General features: G+C 38.4%; 2 protein-coding genes across 3 annotated transcripts; one reads left to right on the top strand and one right to left on the bottom strand.

The window, feature by feature from the left end:
- Nucleotides 1-1835: 1835 nt before the first annotated feature.
- On the bottom strand, nt 1836-3998 carry Syb (Vesicle-associated membrane protein synaptobrevin). Of its 2 annotated transcripts, none has more exons than XM_076384275.1 (3): nt 3843-3998; nt 2317-2639; nt 1836-2228 (listed from the first exon to the last, which is right to left on the bottom strand). In XM_076384275.1, the coding sequence occupies exons 2-3, from the start codon at nt 2633-2635 to the stop codon at nt 2194-2196; spliced, it is 354 nt and encodes a 117-aa protein (XP_076240390.1). In that variant the 5' UTR covers nt 2636-2639; nt 3843-3998; the 3' UTR covers nt 1836-2193. The 2 variants fall into 2 exon arrangements, with proteins under 2 accessions (XP_076240390.1, XP_076240389.1); XM_076384274.1 differs by lacking the exon at nt 3843-3998 and adding an exon at nt 3027-3154.
- Nucleotides 3999-4584: 586 nt separating this feature from the next.
- Nsyb (neuronal Synaptobrevin) lies at nt 4585-24644 on the top strand. The gene is made up of 5 exons (XM_076385962.1): nt 4585-4748; nt 10634-10851; nt 12629-12708; nt 12791-12842; nt 22243-24644. Coding segments are annotated over exons 1-5 (549 nt in total). The 5' UTR covers nt 4585-4746; the 3' UTR covers nt 22440-24644.
- Nucleotides 24645-24845: the final 201 nt, after the last annotated feature.

The following is a 24845-nucleotide window of genomic DNA, read 5'->3' as shown; positions in this document are numbered from 1 at the left end:
GCACTTGCGTCGACGATTTCGAGGGTCCCGCGGGTCGTCTGACCTGCGAGATATCGGTTGACACGAGACGCGCTTCACGAGCGACTGTCCGGTCGGGCGGTCGTCAGCCGACTGATAGGTGTATGAATGAAGCGGCTGAGATTTCTACCTCGGTTTACAGGAAAATCGGAATCCTGAGGCCACGTGACTTGGCCATGCGTTTTCGCCCCGTCGACTATGATACCGCGGCGAGTCAGCCTGGCTGATCGACGAGATCGTAAAAGCGATTCCCGTGGCCGATAAACATCGGGGATCTGATAATTGATAATCTCTGTTGTCTCTGACGGAGCGATCGAGTGGGGACTCTGCCGATTTCAATGATATCTGTGCATCCGCGAGGTCTTTTAATTCTTACTGTAACAAAGAAAGTGGTTCCTTACTTTCGAGGGGGATTTTTATATGGTGGTATCCGAAGGGGGATAAATACTTTGGAGTGTTTCTTAAGAAACTGATCTGAAGTTACTGGCGTATTTACGTTCGCATTTAGTTACATTATCGCTGCCACTAGGTTTTTGCGACTCCGTCATAATTTCGATAGCAAGAGCAGTAGTCCCCTCTTCACTTGCTCGCAAGGTTTCATTGATATCTATACGTAATAGCAACTCCATCGCGGGACAATTCCGTCATGTCGATTTATGCCGATACACTCGCGATTACGAACGCAAACGTAATTATGTAATTGGAGTCAGACTGAGATTGTTTAGCGACTGGAAATGCGCGAAAGGCCATTGATTCGTTAAATATTTTGTCGAGCCGCGGGATCATCGTGTATCTACTGGGATCAACAGAACGGAAGAGCAAATCAAACGACGATTATGTTTTTATTGTTTCGTGGAAACTTTTTCTGTCGGAGCCTGCGAAGGCGAACGATGCGGCGGGGGATCGTTGCCGCGATGTGATGAAACTCTCGGAAAAGAAGAAAACGCGTTGCTCGTCCCGTTAAATTGTCCTTCGATAGCGACCGAAGACACTCGACCTTGACCATCGGCGGACGCGCGCGCTGGCCTCTCCCTTTGATTCAGCGTCTCAGCGTACCATCTTCCGGGACTGCTCGACGAGAGCCTCGACCCGCTAATTGGCCATCAAACGACGCACTAATTTCGCATCGGTCGTGACATTTCGATTGGCCCTCGCACGAGCTGAACGATAGAGCTGCTCGAACTTGGATCGAAAACAAATCGCGCAGAGATCTGCGAGCTGACTGAGTCTGCGCATTTCTGTGCCGCGGGTATCTGAACGCGATTAGTTACCATTTTTTTTCCCCCTTTCTTTTTATCGACGACCGCTCGATACCGCTACTCTTTTTGAGCAGAACTGAATCGAATGACTTCGAACTTTCTACAGCACGCAAGGAGTGTTAATAGAATGAACCGTTTTAAGGAACTGAGTTCCACAAAATTCAAGAGACCCCGTGTGTCACTTCGCTCCAAGAAGCATGACGGTATTTGCGGCAGAGCGTCGATACATGAATATTTATGAACGCGGACGTTCTAGGCGAGACAGTCGCGATGGACTTCGGATCGAGCAATAGCGATGGTTTGTCCAAAGCTTATGATCGCTCCTTATGGATTTCAATTTTACTTAGATTAATAACTTGACAAATATAATATGGATGCAAAGAACACGATATTTTTAATAAAATTCAAAATTTAGAATTACGAAATTTGTAAGATTTTGATCTTAGAAGAAGTTTCACTTATATACTTCCTATACACCTAATGAAATGTTTTATTGGATAGTGGCATCTGGACTAGGAACGAGGCTAAATAGGAGTCATAATTATTTGAAGACCGATGGAAAAAAGTATAAACGTTATATTATATATTATATATCATTAATAAATGTACAATATGCATTGCAACAAGATAACATTGAGATAATGTATTGTCCGTAGATAGTTTTATAAAAAGCCACCTGTATTAATACTGCAGTTAGTCTAATGATTGTGCGTTTGAATAAATTTAAGTCTCAAAAATATATGTGTTTGTTAGGTGTATAGTGAATCTTTTAAACAAGACTGCAGATAGTGGCAACTGACGACCGCATTACACTTAACTCTATATGCCCCAAAACACTTACGTGGTCTGAATGAACTTTAATTCTGAGACATAGAATTAACAACCCCAGTGTTACGTTTCCTTTGGTACAATATTATCAATTAGAATCCGATGAGCCACCCACAACTGAGGCTAATGTAAAAAATGTGCATTTCAGCATTTAGTACAACCTATGTTTACATCTACAATTACGTATTAACTTCAACAAGCAGTCACTTACCAATAATGATGATGAGAATAACCACGCAGATAATCCCAATGATGATCATCATTTTGAGATTTTTCCACCAATATTTCCTTTTCAATTTGCCTGCTTGCTGTTCAAACTGAGTTGCTCCCTGTTGCAAAGCATCTGCACGGTTCTCCAACTCAGACAACTTTTGGTCTCGTTCCAAAACTTTCTCTACGTTTACTTTCATTATCCCCACAACCTCCTTAACAGTCGCTTGCGTTTGCTGCAGCTTTTTTGTGGAAGCTGCTTGTTGTGGGTTGCGAGGACCACCGACCTCCGCATCTCTGGAATTACCGCTGCCTTCCATATTTCTGTAAATAATCAAATTGCACAAAATGAATACACCTCTAGGTAAAGTAAACCAATTAATCGGTGTTGTAACGCAAGCGCGAGCAAATGCAATGAAAACTTCGTAATAAATGATGACTATATGTTACCACCGTACACACCCATAACCTTAAAAATCTATGGTACGTTTAAATAGATAGATTTAATTAAACAAAATTCTGTATGAGACTATGACACTGCCCGTAGCTTTCACTAAATATAATATCAACGTGAAATTCTTATCAACACCGAAGAAATACAAAATAATGCGCCGAAATACGTATTTTTGGTTATCATGACGCGATAATTGTTCTACGACAGTATTTGTTTTTATCACTCATTCAATTGCCAAAACACGCTGTTGCACTCACATTAGAATAAGTGATATGTAGAAAAGTCAAATGAGGATATAAAATATGTATAAACGTTGACAGATGATCCCCAACTTTACTTCGATGACGAACACACTTTACAACAACAGTACATGACAAAAGATGGCGATACCCGTGACGTCATGCTTATATTCGTACATTTTTGACAAGTATAGCAATAGAAGCCATGTCTTTTACCTAATCTAATCTCTGATTAACACAGAGCCATTATAAGATACGATCACATACTTTTGACATTTATTACGATGCAGATTTCCAAGAGTCACGAAATTGAAACCGGTGGCTCGAATCGCGTGAGTGCTGCCATCTTAAAAGACTTACATTAATTAGAAATTTATGAATGCACATCCCTTTTTATATCTATTTAATTATCATTTAAATTAACTTAACTGCATTCTAAAAATATATGTCAAATAACAGATGATATGGTCCAATATCGAAAACAGAACGAGAACGTGTTTAAATTAATTTTCTTATGAAATAGAATTGAAAAGAATTTAGTGCACATTTCTTAAATGCTTCTTAATTTAACTCAATAAAAATGAAAAATTGCAGATTTTAAAAATAACTTAGATTCAATATCACACAGCTTATAATATTATAGCATAACATTGAACTGATTTAAGATTGAAACTAAAACTATAAATTCTGTAAGTTCCTGCGTGACAGTAGAACATGTCTTTAATGGTCAGACGGCCCAGTTAGTAGCACTAACTACTCTTCGCGAAACTTCGCTACCCTCACAGTAATTTCTCACAAGTTCCAAGTGAAATACTTATAAAACTGAAAACTCACCGAACAGAACAGCCATTTTACAGTTATTTTCACCAACTATCGTCGACATTTTCGGGACAAAAGCGAAATTCACGTCGACACCCTGCTCTTATGGCAATAATCGCAACGGGGACATAAATAAAACATCTTGCGGATGCTCGTGCGCGAACTCTCAGTGCGTCGCCAGGACCGTATGAACTCTCTTCACACCACAGAAAAATCCTAAACTTTTATATCCCACTTACATTAACATAAACCCTCGAATAATAACAAAAATTTACATTTTCTCCATTTTCGCCCCATCTATAGACTATTCCTTCTCCATCTAACATCACTGCGAGTGAGAAATTCACCAAAAGCAGACAAATCACAGCGGTCGTTGCCCTATTTCCGTAGAAACAGGCACAGGGTGGCCGATATTATTTGCAGCACCCCTGACGACCGCCTTCAGGGTGTGTTTGCGCATGAGGGTTGCGGCTGATCGTGGTTTATTGACTGAAAACTCCCGTGCATGCGCAGAATTCTCTCGTCGAAGCCCGTGGGTCGACCGCGTCGCTTCGATACATCGATCCTGGCCGTCTCGTCGGCAGCATTAAAATTCGCGATATAGTAGAATTTACCGAGTGAAATTAAGTATTTCAGAAAATTCGCCGCAGCTTCCTATCGCCTGAACATCCCTCGGTGGAAGGGGGCTAGAGTAGGCATCGAAATCGACGCGATCAGGGAGGCAATTCAAAAGCTTCGAGGGCCGTCGAGATATCGCTGGAGCGGCGGCGATATCGCGGCGGTGCCGCTGGAAATTTTATCAATACCGTGGCCGTCTAGTCGCTGACAGTCGCTCGTGAAAAGTACGCGGTCGTCTGACGGGGTTGGCAGGCCAGCGGATAGCTCTAGTTGAGGAAACCAAAAGCGACCTAGGAACAGCATGTGAGTACATCCACGAAATCCTAACAATCTCGTGCCGCTCGAGAAGTGCTCGTTTCTATCGCGTACAAGAATTCGCGACCGTGGCCATTCGTGTGAACTGGTGATTCCCTGCGGACGAATCTATAGCGAGCTACCCCCCGCGGATCTAACACCTTCGCTGACGACGGATCGCTGGCTGGATAACTTGAATACAATCGTATCGCTAGATCGTCGTTAATTGTGATGTAAGTCTTCCTCCTCTGACGATCAGCTTCTCGTTTTGCTGTAGGCTCTGCTCAGGCGGAAACGGGCTTCGTATTAGTATGGTATGTGTGTCAGTGGAAAGGGAAATCTTGGACGATGGGGCTGAGATTCTAGAAAATGGGTGAGGGAGTGAATCTTATGAAAATGTGAACTCTGAATTTTTTATGATACGTAACTCTGGTAAATAATTTATGTGTGAGAATTCGATTAACGATGGTACCATATGAAGGGTGATAAGGAGCGTTTGTAATGTTCTTGAATGACAGAAAAAATGTATACTCGTGTTTTATTATAGCATTTGTGTAAATTTAAGATAGAAGTGGGCGGATGGAAAGGAGTTGAATTTAGGGGTAAGCGTGGGAGGACACGTAAGTCTCTAAGTGGCGAAGGGAGTCTTCAGCTGTTTGAGCAAGAGCCTTTGGAATTCTTTATTACGTGATTCTTATTAAGATAGTTGAAATTAATGTTTATGGAGGCAAGGCTGGTTTTTTATGGAATATCTTTTGGAATTCTGAGTGTCGTTAGAGTAGTTAGAAGAATCAAACTTGGGAAGACGAATTTTAAGACGCAATTTCCTAGGCTTTTGTAGCCAATCGATTCCTTTGCACAGTTCGTTCGCGACACGCGCTAGAATTCCCAATAAAGTGCAGCAAGGCTTAAAGCGGACCGCGGAGGCTATTCCTTTCGGATCATGAAATTGCGGTCATTGAATTCTGGAACCTCGCCGTGCCCCTCTTTCACGATCGAACGGTGTGCAATGCAAAGGGGAAGAAATCGTTCAACTGCATCTCTCGATTGCTCTTCCTTTGATTCTTACTCGCACTTTTGTCAGAGTTTCGAAACACAATTCTTTCAAGTTAGGACATCCTAGGTTCAACTATTATTCTGTGACCACTTCTACAATTTTTTAACAGGACTTCGAATATTTGTCTTCGCTAGTTACAAACTCCCTACCTTGAAGTAACTCATACTCTGAATAACTTAAGTTATATAAAATATATTGTAAGAAATATATTTCAAATATTGGAGTAAACACAAATGAGAAGGTGTAGCACCCTTCGAGAGATATCGATCTTTCATGCAATTAGAATCGACTAAATTATTTGCCTCTTTTCCACCTCAAGTTGACTTTGACGCGTATAAACTCGGGAAAGTATCTGGTATAGCAGTGTTTCTCTTTTATATTTTAAACTGAGAATATGTGCGAATATCAATGTACGAGGGGGGATCGGTATCAAAGGCCAAATCGATAAATGTTCTACTGGGCCAACAGTATCATTAACATATTTTTTGACCCGTAGAATTGTACGGTTTAATTGCGAACACACACGTACGGACGGCAATCAATCGCGAAACAAGACAGGCAGTACGTTCTACCTGCTGTTTCTATATTTAGATAATCAATGACGAACAGCACATTTGCGGGAATGTTATACGGCTTTGGCGATGAAACGAAAAGCTGCGCTTTCCGGCACGTACCTAATGGCTCGCTGTAAGTAGATTCGCTCCAGCCGAGTCGGACGAATTTAAAGCACCACTTGAATGGCTACTTTTGGATAGAATAATCCTTCTGAATCGATGGGCAGTAAACTGGTCTCTAAAGATTAGCTTTCTGAGAGGGAATATCTAGAATAATATTGGAGTCTGTGGAATAAGTACAACAGATTCAATGAATAGAAATATTGCTTTTCTGAACGTGAAATGAACTGAATGTAATATTCGAACAGAAAATTGGAATAAAATAGTTTCTTATATAGGATTGCTACATATGAAATTGCTGATTTGAAGGAGGAAATTTACTTAATTGAAATTTTAATTTTTTATTTTTTTAACACTCATAAAATATTAACATTGTACAGTAATATTACCAAAACATTAATAATAGTCAACGTTTTTTTGTGCAAACAATCGAACTCATTTCAACATAAGAATTCCTAAAATAATGCATCTGCATAATTAGAGAAGTTCGTGACAAGTAGAATGTCCCTGTTAAGGTCAGACAACGCGGTATGAAAGTTCACAGTGGAATAGGTCTATTGCCCAAAAACAGTGCAATGCAATTTTCCAAATAAGCAATATTAAGGTTAATAATTGTATGTTTTATACAAAATTTCATTGATTTTTTATTGATATCATATAATCCTCGATAATTCTAAAATTAAAATCCGGACGTGAATATTTTTAAAGCGAAGTTGACATTTTTAAACGATTGCTAAAGTCTCTTATACGTGGGTAGCCCTTAAAATAGCGAAATATATTTTGTGATAACCTGTTGCCACTTTTGTAACGCAAATTCATTATATCTTTGAAAAATGAATAGATATTGAAAAAAGAAATGAATCGCAATACACCAAGTTTTCAGTGTTACACTTTAAAGTAATTCAATAACTATAATAACCGGAGCACTAGCCTCTCGATCGATATATTAATCCAATTATATAAGCCGCCTGAACGCATAGACTCGAAACCAGGTGAGCTCCATGAGTTAAAACATGCCTCGTTGATACGTAGCAGAAATTTTCCACGAAAAACGATCGTTCGAGTTTCCATCAATCTAGAAAATTGATTGAAAACTGTTCGTGTGGTGTAAAAATTGTCGACGAGTATTTTATTCGTGGAAAAACTGTGCTTCGCGAGATCTATATAAAGCGACAAAGTAAAAAGGATGCGGGTACTTAAAATTCTGCTTATTTGCTGTCACAGTGGTATTCGAATAGAGGGATCGATCGGTTGTTGCCACTCAGTCGATCGATCGGCTGCCAAAAATAAAACTCGCAACCTTCTTCTGTCGCATTCTAATCCGCCATCGCGGCCAATATCTCGAGAAACAGTGATTCACTGTCTGAAACACGCACTCGGAGTCGAAGCGACCCAAATCGACATCGAGCGAATGTCCTTTAATTGAGTCAACTAATTCTGCTTTTTATTTGGTGTATACCTTTTCAATGGTAGAGAAGGGGAAGTAGAAGGAATGGGGATTGCTAACGAATTTGCGAATTTATATTATAGAACATTTTGTTAATTGGAGAGGATTCATTATGGTCATGCACAGTATTCCTTTAATCTTTGTTATCCTTTGTATTCACAGCACATGGAAAACTTTTCTTCTTGTGGTGAAATTACACTTTACAAAACATGAAAGAAGTTTCTTTGTGATATATTTTCGTTGTGTCTAGTGCACAAGATAATTAAAAAATTCTGTTTTGCAATCATATGTGCTATTTTTCTGTTTGCAATCAAATCTTTACAGTGATATTAATGATAGAGCCTTTGGTATTGAGATCTGTTTGCCAATTTATGTAGCTTTCATATCGAAGTTTTTATAGTATAAAAGATAATGTATAGTCGGTAGTCAATAGACATTTTCGCGGTGAATGACGAAATTATTAGAGCAGGTCAACCCCCGACTATATCGGGGAAGGTTAAACGCATAAACTAGTCATGAATTTCCAAGTGAATCAGGAAAGGAGATACTAAGCGTAGGACGAATCCAAGAAATCGAGATCGAGGCGGCGATAACTGCGATTTAACGAGACAAGAGCAACGCTGAAAGTTACGTATAATATTGAAACATGAACAGGACGCAACGCCAACGCAAGACTTTCATGATAATGAAACTAGCATCGTCGTTGTTCCAGGAAAGGTCCTCCCCTTCGCGAAAGGTCAGCCATATTTACGTATGAAATACATTCTGATCAGAATAGATCAAATAGCACCTGCATTCATATGGCAACCTTTTGCTCTTTCCATTTCCTTGAAAAATTTCCTTGTGCTTATATGGAAGATTGAATTAAAAAATATTAGGGAGAACAATAATGACTATTATATTATATTCAATGAAAGATTCTATTTTTAAGTTTTTAATCTCAAAAAGAAGTATTTTTAGACGATTCGCTAAGTTCGTAATTTATTTTTGGATTCTGAGGTTACTAATAGCCAAAATGACTAGAATTGGAGTAATTTACATATTGTCTAAAGCTATTAAATTAACTCTGCATTAAATTAGGGGAAATGTCACGCTTCAAAAACTTGACATTTTCAACACTCTGGTAGAAATAGGTACTTATACGTTCAACCTTGATAGTTCTAGCGTTAATTATACTATACTTAACACCGTCATCTGTATACCAATGAAGTAACGAGCAAAGTGCTAATACTATTGGAAGTGTCTCGAGTTACAGAGAATATCATATTGCATTAGCAAAATAAGGGAAAATGTCATACCTTTGTTCAAAGTGAAGCAAAATATTATTCAGTAGGTACAATTCTACAATTAGAAAAAATATTTCACAACCAAAAATATCTCCAAACTCTCCCTAGAACCCACGTGAAATACATTTCACCCCTTTTTCTCGCGCTTTAACGCGTGGTTACAATAGAAGTAGGTTCTCCAGCAAGTATTTAACGCTAAACCAGTTCTAAATACGCCTCTTGATTCTGTCCAGCCGTCTTCACAATCAGAATGACTTCTTCATCGAAGTGCTCCTTAACGTCTTACATCGTCGAGGAGCAAGTATCGAGCACAGTTAGAAGACAATACGCATTTCCGGCGTCGAGCGCGCAGGTTTCAGAACCGTGTCACGAACTTTGCCCTTTCGCGTATATTTTCGCCCTCGGGTTCGATGGGGACGTCATAGCCACCATGAAACGAGTGAACTCCTAATTTTCGTGGACATTTCCTGAAAAAATCTATTACATCCCATTCTTCTCTCGGCGATGCAGAGTAGTCGATTGAATTTGGAGACGTGGAAGGCGAAGCTGAACTGATTTATATCCTTGCGTGGGAGGGGGTATTTTATCACACGCCCCTCTCGCAGAGATATTTTTCCACGTACATGAAATTCGTCGCCTGGAATTTTCCATGAACGAGAACTACTCGATAAAGGGTTTGGAGAGAAGAAATGAAAGAGAAAAAATGACTATAGGAAGAGGATTAGATATTTCAGTAGGGCTGAATGCACGTTCAGTGGACGCTTATGCAAATTTTCTAGGAAAATCTGGTCCGTTCGCTTCGAGATCGGTCATTTTTAATCCTCAAGCGTGGGCATCACGTTCTGTATTATAGGTCGCTCCTTCTAACTCTTGTTCGCTGTTTAGTTTCCTTTTCTGAGGATTAAACTGTCGTCAATGAGAATGGATCTATTCTTTTTGCAGTGCTTATAATTAATTCTACAAAAATTCCTTTTTTGGAAGTCATGATGACCTCTTTTAATTTTGTGAAAATTCTTAGATTAAGAGATAAATTGGAGAGAAATTTTTTCGAGTTTTGGAAACTTTAACTTTTGTTATTATACTATAAGTAAGAAGAAAGTATTATAGGAATTCACAAACTGTCAAGTTATCCAGGGAATATCCCAGCGAGTTTATGTCGTATACAGAAAAAACAAAATCATAGTATCTAATTAAAGCCTTGACGAAAGAAAAGAATTATTTTGTCAGACCATCTAATGATTAAATAACATCAACGTTCACGTTTACTATTTTTCTATTTTAGACTCTACATTAATCAAGTTTATGATTTCTTCGATGATTCTCTAATATTTCACTACGATTGTTTAAAGAATTCAACCATTGCTTTCGTATTTAATATCGTCTTGAAATTAGTCCTTAAAATTCATTCTAAAAAGAATATTTGTTCGCAGGGCCACCGAAGGCGGTCTAGCACCGGATGCTGCTGCAGGTGCAGCTGCAGGGTCCGATGGGATCGTCGGGGGTCCCAGGACGCCTCAGCAGATCGCCTCGCAGAAGCGACTGCAAGCGACGCAGGCGCAGGTCGACGAGGTCGTCGACATCATGAAGACGAATGTCGAAAAGGTCCTGGAACGTGATCAAAAGCTTTCTGAACTCGACGATCGAGCAGGTAAGATCAAGATCGATACAACTTCCTTGCACCTTAAATTATGTGTTCTCCTTTAAATGAAAACATAGGACTTTTACAAGTTTTCTCTTATTCTACAACGAATACATACATTGGTAAATTTATTTCTAAATCTATATGACATTTTAATTTTGGAACAAAATTTATACTAGATTTGCATTCAATTTTATTAAAATAGATTAACTACAACATTAGATATTTATTTTGATCTAAAAGTGGATAGAGTTTAAGCAGGGTTAATGAGCACCATGAATAACATAATATTAAAAACAAGTGATAAATAGTACATTAATTGTGCAGGCAACTTGACGTTTAAGGATAGAGGGCCATGATATTAACTGTTTATTGCATTCAGATTCTCGAGAAAGTTACAAAGGGTAGTTGTAACTCATTATGTTAGTCCTCAAAACAATTGAGTGAATTTAATCTCTGGGCGCAACTTCGTCGCAATACCAGCGGATTAATAGCTTAAGAACAAAGTTGAAAACAATAAACTTATATAGGACCTAGAAGCTTGGACATTTTATTCATTCCATAATTCATAGGAATGAATGAAAACGACGAAGTAGAAGAGCGGTAAACAAGGGAAGCCTCGCTTTGTGTTCTTCATTTAACCATTGTATTTGTTTTTACGGAAGGATTTCCAGTGAGAATTAAAGAGAAATGGGAGAATCGCGATTACGGGAGCACAAAACGACGAATTAAGCCGAAGGACGAACACTTCGTCGCGTTTGCTCGAAAGATATTCCCTCCATTCATCCTCGAACGACGTTAAAGTAGTTCGACCCTGCGCGTCCGACTGCACACTGATATCGATTACTGTGACGCTCTCGAATCGATGCCCCGTTGCGAGGCTGACCACCGTCGATCCTTTTCCTCTGCACACAGTCTGACCCCAGCTTGATTCTTGCTACTGTCCTTAGATCAGACGCACAAAGGCGATTTAAAGGATTGCTTTAATCTGATGGATGGAAGAATAGGATAATGACAGGGAATATTGCTACTAAGTATGCACATAGGTATTAAATGCATTTCTTGGATTTATATAGAAATTATGACTAACCAAAACGTCTATATAAAATATCTAAATAAATTGCTTAAATATAGAATTTTGATCTAAACTTATTTACTTAGGCCTACGTTACTTCTAACTCCTTTTTACTATAAATTTTAGAACAGGTGGTTTTTTGTAAAATCGTAAATACAGACTGTTTTAATATATATGAAATTTTCTGGAAACTTTACTTTCCTTCTCTAGACGTCTCTTCCAGGTCGTTCTAGTTATTATGTATCCCTCACAATGCAGTCTCGTGAGAGGCTGCAACTCGTTAGTACCATGTCATCAACGCATATCCGTCATAATTGTCTCTTCTACTTTGTTCGCTGTCGTAAAGGACTGACGTAGTATCATTTTGTGTATAAGAAAATTATCTACTACTAAGACCTTTCTTAACTTTTCAACAATATTCGTGCTATTCCATCGAATTTACTTTTAACTCTTTGTATCTCTGTTTCTTTTTTAATGAAAATATAATAAACAGGTTGTTCGACAAGAGATGTCAGAATTTTTAATTTTGACACCTTTCATCAAACACTTTGTATATTAGTAAGAGTTTTTACTAATTATTTACTATTAGTAGGATATCCTGTAATTCTGCCTATAATATAGATTCTAAAAATTTAGAAACTCCAGTCTAAAATTTTCCTCTGCCTTGACATGTATCAGTATAAATAATAAAATTGCAATTCCCTTTTCCAGATGCGCTTCAGCAGGGAGCATCACAGTTCGAACAGCAAGCAGGAAAATTGAAGAGGAAGTTCTGGCTACAAAATCTAAAGGTGAGACAGTAATCTTCATTTATCGAATCCCTCAGTGCTCCTATATTTAACGATACTAAGATCTGTTATTAATTATTCGCAGATGATGATCATCATGGGCGTCATCGGACTCATCATATTGGCCATTATCGTCGGTAAGTAACCAGACACATAGATGCACTTTGAGAAAGCTAATGATATTGCCACTGCAATTGTTTAAATGTTCTGTGTCATCTGGTCAATGTACCTCGCCACGATTTCGAACGACTAATTCGGAATTTATTAATACAGCTCAATCTCTACCTGACATTTACCAAGTACCTGATTTCTTGAACTGAAATTTTAAAAAGATTCTTTAAGAATAGAATTCTTGATGGAAGATATTCTCCTATCTCAAGAAATATTTTCTTATCAAGAGTCACAGTGCACTGTATGTAAAATCGAGTCAGTCTCCAGATTGAATCAGTCGTTCCCGGCTACTGTCTCTGTCGATCTACATTTCCGTGCTGAGAGGAGGTCTTTACGTCCGCGAAATTGTGTTTGCACGAGGCAAAGGGGCGTCGATGTCCCGAGTGAAGTGTCGCTAACGAGCTTGCACGGTATTCGAGCAATTCCTCAGGCGTTCCTTGGGAATTCCTCGATCATAGCCGATTAAACTCTCTTTGATAGAGGTGTCACCGTGCTTCGCTTGAGTCGTGAGTTTTAATATCGTTCGGGGAACAACAGATCGAAAGAAGCACCGCGATGAAAGACACGATTGACCGAGATATTTCTCTCGGGACGAATCTATCCCGAAATCGCGGAAGAGAACTAATCGTGAACGAATTTAACACAGACTGTTAATTATCTAACGTGTGAACTCTATGTGTTTCTCTTTTTCCGTCTAGCGAACTTCATGTAGACGCGCTGGTTGGTGGAAAAGATTTGTGTGTGAGTGAGTCTGAAGGTAGAAAGCAACAAAAACTGCGACGTTGCGTGTTAACTGTGTTGTCTATCTATCTCTGTCTCTGTTTCTATTCTCTGTTCCCCTTTGTTTCTTCCTTCTGACCGTTTCTTTACGTAGGACCTACGTGTGTACGACCACCTATGTACGAATACGTGTGTACCTACGTTTTCGTTGTTCTTATGTCACCAAACGTTCCATGTGTTCTCAGCCTTCCAAAATTCAGGAAATTTTGAAGGTGTCACTCCCTGTGGGCGTTCACGATCTCATAAGGATTTTTGTGAGCACGTTATTCTCTGAATGGAGACCTTTCTTCCCCTATCCAATGAAAACAGTGAAATGAAGAGAAGGAAAATATACTTTGTTATATATTTGCGAACAGAACATATTTCGTCACACTTTTATAACTGAATATCCATGGTACTATTATTTCTAAGTGAGTAATAGTGGTGTGATTTTATATGTGCGTGACGTGCCATTATAAAAGGAACCTTGAAGTACAAGGTGCATCAAAATATGTGAAAACAACTTCAGGGGTAAAGTGAGGGCACAAAAATATTGGAAAAGGGTCCTGTAAATATTTATCTTATCTGACTTTGTTTTTGAGTTTCAGTCACTTTTTTAATTCAATAATTCTTCCCTCTTTCAGTGTTTTTACAGCTTTAATTTATCCCTGAAGTTTTATCAACTTTTTTAAAAAAATATCCTTTATAGTAAACGTTATATATTAACAAAGAACCAATTATCAAGTTATTGGAACAAATTACTGAGATTATAAGAGGATGAAGAGTTGAAAGTTAAAGCAAATAAGCTCTTTCAGCTTATTTTAAGTTGAGTAGTTTCTCCATTCACTTTTACTTTATTAAAGACAGTAACGTTCAGAATGCATAATAGAAAAGAGAACTGAAAAGCTTTTCACTAAAGATCCTTATGAAATCGACGCTTACCTTCGGTGTTTTACCACACACATTGTCTGCCTGTAATAGGTACTTGCTGGTTTCTCTGTCGCTATCTGTATACTCTTCCCCGCCCCTACTAACCACCCTTCCCTCGTCCTTCGAGGCTCGTTGTATATTCATGAATCGTTGATTTAATTGGACCAAGCTTCAATTAAGAGCCGCGTGCACGCAGTATCACGAGCGTTCGCGAACGAGGGTAACAAAGGGGCGAGGGACAACAGAAATATGGAGAATTCGTGAATCCTCGACAGCCTCCAACCCTGAGCAACACGTTCCAGACAGCGACACAACATGAATTCGTTGAGAGGCTTTGGCGCGAGAAGAAGCGGAAAATAGTGGAATATTGAATATTAAAATCTTGAGAGAAACAGAATCCTTCGTTAAAGAAAGAAAATGTATATAAATGTCATTTTGAACTTTATAAAAAGTGTTACATTTATAACTAAAAAAGGACAGCATCTTCGTTCGTTGTTAGTTGAAAAAATATTGCTAACTATTAAATTTACAGAGAATTATTTAACAGAAATTTTGGAAACTTCTACTCGCTTAAAGTCTCCACAGTGTTATCTTTTGTAACTCCGTGACGACGGTAGTTTACAAGGAAAAAGAATAGTAGAATATAGAAAATGTTTATAGCAGAAGATTTTCGATGGAGATTACTACTGTGCTACAAAAACAATGTTACAGTATTACAAGAATACCGTTTACGTGACGACAAATACGAATACGAATTTTCCGAAATGTACACAACCACTCACCCCGCCTCAGTTATCACTGTTATGTGTCTGTCTGTACTTTTTGATGGTATTACCCTCTGTCTATTTCCCCGAAGTTAGTCCCAGCCAGTGATTTTCAATTTTTTGGTGGTCACGAGAGGTGACGTGAAAAAAAAGCCAGAAATAACCAGAATGAACGAAAATGCAGTGAGCAGAGATAAACAAAAAAAAATTAAGAAAGATAACGTAGACACCACCGAGAAATGAAAACACGAATGGACAACACTACAACATCAACAACTACAAGCACTATATTGCTCCTATGAACAACAGTAAGAACAACAATTACCAACATCATCAATAACAACAACAGTAACAACAATCTAGAGAAAGGTTTCTGACAAAAAAAAAAAGCTTTTATTTAACCCTCACTGTTCTCTTCGGTACGGTAAGCTACAACTTTTACTGCTGCACTTGGTACCACTTCTTTATCAACTTTTTCTCTACTTATATTACTACTACTACTTTTTTCAAGGTCGAGGATTTTTCTCCCTTCACGGCACACAGGTTCCAATTTTGATACTTCGTCACTTTTTTCCTCTACGCGCAGAACTGATAGCCCTCGACTGAAACTAAACTGTTCTTTTTGGAAGAGAGGAACGACTCGAGAAACGCAAGTCGAATGGAGAGAATCAGTGCCTGCGCGTAGAACAGATCGAAGTTTTTGCATATTCGACGCAGCATGAAACTACTTTTTTCTATTCTCCCAGCCAACCTTTTTCTCCATCCCTTTCACTTCCTCCAACTCGAACACCGTTTCAGAATATACAGTTACATGACATAATAATTTATACATCGAGCGAATATGATTTCCAACGAAACAAATATTTCTGGGACGATCTTCATGACGTCGCATGCGTTTGCTTGCAACGATTACGAAGCATGGTACGTTTTATGTTTAATAGATGGTTACTGTGCGATCGATAAGTATAGCATGGCTTGCTGGTACTCTCTGATAACGGACATTTCCGTGGAACGCTTTTGTCGACGCTTTCAGCGAAAGCTGGTATTCGTTATTGCGTAAAACGACGAATATTTTCTACGGGGAAAGCCTATAGCAGCATCGAACAAAATATTCAAGGAAATAAATTCTTTACATTGAATAATCAATGTACAGAATGACCCTGCGTGAAACGGCACGTGCTAGTCGTAGTTGTGGGTTGCATGCGCTTCGTGTAGAGTTCAATATGGAATTGTAAGTGTATGGTTTGTTAAGTAGACCGACTTAGTCACGATGGACGAATATATTAGCTCGATAATTAAAGATAATAAAAAATGTTTGGAGGTATTGTTTCTTGAACTTCTGTGCAACGAGGTCTGACTAACGACGATTATATCTACTTACAGTTTATTTCTTTCTATTAGAAAATTTTCACTAATGTTTTTTATAAGTCAGTTTAGAGATTGAAATATTAATTTTTAATATCATCATGAACTTAAAGCGGTAGTACAGCTTAATTTAAAAAACAAAGTAGTTTTATATTATTTAAGAATTCATAGTATCTAATTTAAATTATGGAACTTCTACCTCTCGAGCTTTTATATTTGTCCACGTCAATGATAGAACGTGATCCTGCATGCGAAGGAAACCAGAACACCGAGAAATCTCGAAAAAAGAGAAGATATGATTCCGTAAATTCCGTCTAGCGAACTAGTCGTTTGGCAAACGCACACGGAAACAAAAATGGCCTGTTGTTCTTTTCAGCGAGAGTCACCAGCGGCAACGACTCGCAAAACTGAACACGTGAGTAAAATTAAGCCAAAAACAAGCCAAAAAAAAAAAAAGAAACAACAACAAAACCAAAAAGCAACCGCAGCGAAACGTGAAGGGGGAAGAAGGAACGGCGAGAGTTATTGGAACGTGTGTGACGAATTAGGGAGAACGTTAGAATGGTAACAACATGCATCTAACAACAACCGACAACAATAAGGTATTAATAAACGTGGAAGCGACCGAAGGAAGACGAGGAAGGGTGGAAAACGGACCGTCGTCGATGGATCTTTCATTCTCGAGAGTCTAGATTCAAGGGCTGTTGGATCTTCAAAACAGGGGAAAAATTAGTTCAAGAAAGAGAAATTGTATAAGAAAAAGAGAAAAGAAGGGAACGCAACAATTTCAAGTTTATCGACGTCCCTGTCTCTCGTTCGATCTCTCGAAATCGAACGTGAGGGGAACGCGCGAACTATCTTCGAGGTCTCGCGAATGGACGAAGGCTGGCCGAACGCACAATTTTGCAGCCGTTCGTCTGCCAAAGCAAATACTGCATTGGATAATAGAGACTAATCGAAGACGACAGGAATCGAGATGTGGAAAATGAAGGGAAAAACGAATCGTGTCGAGTGAGGGAACGCAGTCGAGTCGAGTCCTTGCCTTCCTTCGTCCATCTTTGTTATCTGATACGCGCGGCAAGCGATGGCCAGTACATGTGAATCCAAGGGAAGTAACCGAATTTTAAGGACGAGGGGTGAGGAAACAGAGGGCGTCCGTGAAAACTGACAGGGTCCTTTTCGACAAAGGCAGCGAGTGCTGTAGAGGTGTCTTCATTCTGCCCCCTTCCCTCTGTGAACAAGTGCCGAGTACAGGCGAATAAACGCGTCTATTAACATGTATCGAGATTTACTTTATAAATACGCACGTACGAGGTTACGAGGCGAACGTGGGATTCGAAAGTCAGAGTTGAAAATACGGGTCTACGTTGTCTTAGATTTTGAGACTTTCGATTTTTGGAAATTCTCTTGAGATCTTGGTATAAACGTCATTCAGTGAGAGTAATGATTGCTCTTTTCAAGTGAATTCAAGTTGATTGAATGAAGAAATAAGAGGTTACTAAAATACAGTCACCAATGAAAGTCTACATGCAACGTGTGAATTTGCAGTATTTTAAAAAGTATAGTAGTTTGTCGTTCGTGATGTATTAGTTTATATATCATCATTTTTTTAAAGGATTTGTAATATTAATTGTTAAATGGTAATAGCATTCACTAATTTCAAAACTTCTATATTTTTTAAAATATTGCAAACATATGAAATGTATGCAAACTTTTATGATTGATTCTATGTTTATTAGAATAAATCTCGTAATCTTGAACACATCTCGTACATTTGCATGTAGACTGTATGATATTGCACTTGACGATTACGTTTAATAAATAGTACAATTTGCTTCATATGATAGATTATTTACACTGTTATCTAAAATATTATATTTTCTGAAGCATTATGAATTTCAGAGCGCATATAAACCCTTTTAGACTGATTGCATTTTCTACATTCTTGAGAAATACTTTGGTTGCTTAGGGGACCCTCAGATAATCAATATTAATCAAATGAATTTTACAAATAGTAATCGATAAATTCATTAACATCGATACTAATATACTAGTATTTAAAATGTTAACGTGAAGCTTCGACAAACACCACCCTTTTTTAATATTAGCAATAAATACTGATCGTCCAAGGGTCCCTTCAGATTTGTCTAACTTCTACCTTACCAAACTTCTGCAATTTGTCTTGTAGCAGAGGGAGACATTCACGATTAGTATTAAGGGGGAAAGAAATTTGCTACAATCCTCAGGCTTCCACAAGTTCCAAGATCTCACGTCTCGCCCGCAACGGGTACGCGTACATAATATACATCTCGTGCTGTAAATAATATCATTTCTCCACGTTCGTTCAATAAACGACCAACCCCGCCGAATAACCACGAGTTAACCACCGTCGAATTATATTAGAACGCGATATAGCAAGCGTCAGAGAGCGAGAGACAGCGAGTGAAAGGGCTAACGAGAGAGAGGGAGAGAGAGAAAGAGTTCACGCGCATCCTTTTGTTCTATTCGCGTCTGTAATACAGACTCTGTATCCTTCCATTGGTTCGGGTAACAAATGAGATTTCAAGTAGGTTATTATCACCCTGCCTTCGTCGAAGACGGCTATGAACGTTCTCGAGGAACTTTGCGCGTGTGTAAATTCGAAAACGAAGCAAAAGAGGGAACGGGTAAAAAAGAAATCACGCGAAAAACGAAGGATCGTGGGAGAGAAAGAGAGAGAAAAACGGCTCGTTGGCGTGCCTCGGATTGCGTACCGAGGCACCTATATAGGTTCGGTTTAAGGCTTAAAGAATTATCTACAGATGTTATGTATACATGTTAATAATATTAATAATAATACTACTAATAATAATGATGATGATGATGCTAAGAATAACGGGAATAAGAATAATTACGATGATAATAACAACAATAACGATAATAACAGTACCGGGATAAATACTAATGACCGTGGTTCGAGCGATACGACTATCGTTGAAGTGCGGTCGACTATCGTTTCGAAGGAAAGATACGCGTACAGGATGTAATTAAATAACGAAGATGATCTGCAATTTCTATCCTATGCGTGCACGAAAATAGAAAAAAGTGTTAACCTGAATCCATGAGTGATTCTGATACGATTACAATTCATTTTTTACATATCATCAGATTTGTGCTTTAATAAAGTATACAGATATTGTACTGTATTATCTAAAGCTACTTAGATGTTAAATCTTAAAATATCTCCCCAACGTGAAAATTGTACAATTTCAGAGTATAGGTATCACTTGAAACCTAAAACCAGACGTGTTCAAAGATCTGAAATCTCTCGAGTACTCTGAAACTTGTGAACAATTTGGAATCTATTCAAAATCTTAATACTTATAGTATTCATAATTTCTAAATACAAAACGTTAAAAATTGGTATTCTGTAAAAAAAGATACATTTATGGACAGGTTTACACAGCCACTATCGGTCATTTTTGCGCGTAGAATCGATTTCACAAAAACTTGTCTCTTTAACTGACAATTAACATCCTGTACGTGTCTCCAAAGAAGAAACGGTCTCCTCAATGTTTCTCATCGCCCATCTGGACACGGACGTGAGAACAAGGTTTCGATAAAAGAAGAGCACTCAGCACCGTGATCTTTCAAACAGATCGGGGAAGTCGTCTATGGTTTCCTTTCCGTTTCATTCGTTTGTTTTCGTCTGTAGTTGTCGGACGAACGTGTTCGCGAATGACTCGAGTCTTGGGGCCTTCGATCAGAACGAGTCCCTTCCTCCGCGTACCATACTTCGTAAACTGCTTCTTTCGAACAATTGAAAATATCAACGAGAAATTCAATATTCAAAAGTTTACCCAACAAGTTCCTATCGAGCTTCCCCTCCAACGAGAGAATTCCTTTTTTTTTTTCTTTCGACGAGATTCCGAAGATCCTACGCGAAGAAGGGGACCAGGAATTGTTAATTGTGAAGAGGGAAACAGTGTCGATGGTTTCAGACGATGAAGTTAATCGCGACCAATCGTTTAAAACGATCGAACAGTGTTTCACGGAACTATGAAAACGCGTAACTGTACGTCATGTGGCGCCTCGACCGTTTTCAGGTGTTAATTATTTACAATTATGAATCATTATACCGCTTTCAACATTGTACAGTATCGAATAAAAATTACAGTGCGTAGTCAGAAAAAAAAGAGAAAATAGCTGTAGAATGCTAAATGATACTGTTTTTTACCAGCTTTTGTTCTCCTTCAATACTTCCTCCTCGCACACTTAAACGTGTATTCTTATATGGAGACACGATTGTAAAGGGAATTATGGAGAGTTTTGCTAGAAAAATTACAAAGCGTAATATTTCAATTCTGCATATACATTTGTCCATACTTAAATATTCTGGAATTATTTTGACTAACAATATTATATAAAAATTGAGATATTCAAGACTTCAATCGTGTCAAAGAGTGAAAGAAACATATCTGGAGAAAGTTTGAATATTTCAATTATTCTACAATATTATTAATGAATGAATTTTCAAAATATACTTAAAATATATGTAAATAGATTTATGTGAAAAATTCCAAAATGTTAAGAATCATAGTTTGTCCAAAAACTAGTGTTCAATCGTCCCCATATAATTAAATCTCCTAATGGCAATACTGCCTTGAAAAGTGTTTATTTAGTTGATAACCATATCGATACAACGCATAGAACACAATCTTGTCATTACTATAATTTCCAGATAAAAACTATTAATAGTCACGATTATAATTAATTCATTGCGCGTCCCAGCGTTCATCGATCACCAATAAGCAGACAGATACATAACTCCTCCTTTGTTCTATCCTCCTTTCGAACAAAAAACGAAATCTTAAACGCGAGGTATTTAAAGAACACTGATTCTACACTGCCTTATCCTTACAACTTCCACGAAGCAATTAAACAAGAATACGCAAACAATACGAGAATTAATAACGTTCTACTAGCATTGTCTTTTCATAGACTAACACTGTAAATGTTCAACTTCATCACAAACTAAAGCTTCAAATCTCGTCTCAAATAACAAGAAAGAACATTCATCGTATGAATGTACTCGGTTTTCTCAACATTCTACATTTTCAACTTACTTTTTCATACAGTATCATTTGCATACAAAAATTTGTCAATTAACCCTTTCACACCAAACCCATATTCATTCAAACGAAACTGTGCGCTGTGGACTATGTGCCCATTTTTTCACCCAATTAATTTTTCGTATATCACAAATACTGAACTACAGAGGTGTTCACTTATACACGTATATTTATATTAAGGTCTGCGTACGAAAATACAGTGTAATAGAAAAAGAACGCCTGTACTTCTTTTCACTTGCGCTGGAGAAGAGAAAACCGAAAGAAAATAACAAGAGCATCACTTATAACCGAGCACCTCTGTAAACAATTCAAAACGTACCCCAAAAAGTACAGAGTCCACAGCCTACACGTGCCAGGGAAGCACGTGGGCCTGGAAAGGGTAGGAAACGCCAACCATTAATACCCTCATGAATAATCTATAAAATTTCATTTTCCAGCGAAATTCATGCCAGAATCGGCGCCACCGCCACCACCGTACGCTTACCCACCGCCAGGTATGCCACCCCAGATGCCAGCTGTCCCGCCAGCCGGTCCAGGCGGTGCAGGAGGTTCATCGGGAGGTGGTGCAGGCGGCCCACAATCCGCTGCTGCAGCGTTTGTCGGCAAACTGGACGATATGCACAGCGTTATGTAAAAAGGATCTCCTCCGTACCGTACCGCAATCACGAACGCTTAGAAGCAACATCTTAAAGCGAGCAACGCGAATCGAGGGCAGAAGGGAGCGCCTCTGGTCCACGTTGAGCCATTGAGTTCAATTAATCCTGCAACCGACACATAGATCTCTTTTCGATCGAGCCGAATCGGACGGTGAAGGGAGCAGATCCGATCGAGGATTCGAGGGGGTTAACGCGTCAACCGATCCACCGAAGGTCGGTCCGTCGACTTTGTCCTCTCGCGACGATCGACTGTTCGGAAAATCGTCTCTGTGCTGCTTGAAAGAGACGAACCGCACGCTAGTTCCTCTGATTGGTTGACGCGTTAACGAGGCTTCAGATTTCGAACCGATGCACGTCGCTGTCGCTCCGATTTGCGATCGTGACGGGCGCACGGTCGTGGGTGAGATGGGCGAGTCGATCGGGCCTTTGGGAACGTTTGTTTCAAATTAGGGACGATAGAGAGATTGCACGTGAAGGATGATTCATCGATCTCGACTATAAACGCGATTCTCCGCCACGTATTCCTGTTGTAGTTGACCCTATCGATAGATAATGAGCCGGTACGAGGGAGATGAAGAAGGGGCACGGAGGACACTGGTCGTACGCGTGTATTTACGTACATACGTGTACATGTATATATAAATTACTACGAATTGTCGATGTAAGATTAAACTATGCATATACATATATATAAAGATCTATATATATATATATATATATAAATAATGTGACCTATAAATATGTAGCAGATACTGTGACAAGTAAGCACGAGAAAGAGACCCGACAGAGAGTAAAAGAGAGAAAGAAAGAGAGAGAGAGAAAGAGAGGGAGAGAAAGAGAGATTGTTAGCGTTTAACTTTTATTATTATTATTATTATTATTCGCTGGCCGATTGCTATCAACCGTTATCGTTGTTGAGCGATTTCGTTTAGATTTAACTTGCAAACACCCCGTTTTTATGGATCCTATGGTTTAGGTATAGTTACAACTTGACACCGTTATTTAACGTGACATCACTACCTCACACTTTTTAGTCTCTTTCGAAAGGATATAGGAAAGTAACTTGACTAGACGTTATTTCCTTATGGAGAACAACTTTTCAAAATTTACGTTTTAATCCACTATTACTTCCAATTATACTACCACTATTGCTCCAAAGAAATTTATGAAAGGACGAGGAAGCATTTGTCAACAGAAAATTAACAAAGACTTTCTATGATTTCTACTTATTGAACCGCACCTATGAAACTGTCCTACATGTATAATCACGTCCTGGACAAACAAACCCTTAATTATCGATGCTATAACACGTGTATAAATTTTCATTCAGAATTGATCGAATTAATTAATAAGAATCAATAGTTAAGGGTTGAATGCAATAATAGTTTCCTTTTCCCTCGTGATTGAGAGTACCTTGATATTCTCTTTGCTGGCCTATTAAGTATTTCGTCCAGTTCGTTTACCTCTTATTACAAATATAGTTCGGTTCTTATTCGAAATTAAGAGAATCGTAGGCGAGAACTGATTATTCGACGCATGTATTCTCTTAGCGACACTGTTACATTTAAATACATGTTTGAAAAAAGAAGATGTTCATTCCTACGCTCCTAAAAAGGGGATAATGTAGACGAGTTTTATGATAAAACGAAAATAGGTTTAAATTGAATTATCGAGGATCAACGATCGAGGTTTGATTAAGAAATCGATGGACACAAGATTCGTTACTTTGCTATATTTTATCGATTTGTGCCCAAGAAATGTATAACTATCCATAAGATTTTACAACGATGAAAAAACTTACGCCCCTGAACCCACAGAAATGATCTCTCGATGCATACCTTCCTTGCTCAAAACGCAGAATATGAATAAAATCGCCCCAAACCACGGACCCCCTCCCTTTTTCTCCGAGGCGCTTATTATATAACATGTCCACGAATTGATGATAGAAAAATGGCTATTTAAGACGTTTGTAAGTACGACAAGAACAATTATACGTAAAAAGGCTTCACCGTATAGGCAATTAACGTATTATTATGAGGTACAGATGTACGAATAATACCTGGTTGAGTTGAACGTCATACATACGATTTAATAATCGAAAAATCTATGTTCATCTAGGAGAGATTATGTCTTAGATGTTACTGTATATTAGCCTTAAATAAATACTATTACGAAAAGTATAACTATTCTTTCCTATTACTCTTCCAGCCTTCCCCTATTGACCTCACTTATAATCGTAAAATGAAATATGCTAATATTAAACAATTAGAAGTGTCGTTATACATACATAAAAGTAGCATAAATCAAATTAAAAAATATTTTCTAAAGTACAAGGATCTATTTGAACCAGTACGCTCCTGATATCGATCATGGATGAACGAAAC

Source organism: Calliopsis andreniformis, chromosome 9, assembly GCF_051401765.1.
Source record: "Calliopsis andreniformis isolate RMS-2024a chromosome 9, iyCalAndr_principal, whole genome shotgun sequence".
In the NCBI taxonomy this organism is placed as follows: Eukaryota; Metazoa; Arthropoda; class Insecta; order Hymenoptera; family Andrenidae; genus Calliopsis; species Calliopsis andreniformis.
The sequence above is the reverse complement of the archived record's forward strand: the minus strand, read 5'-3'. Positions and strand labels throughout refer to the sequence as shown.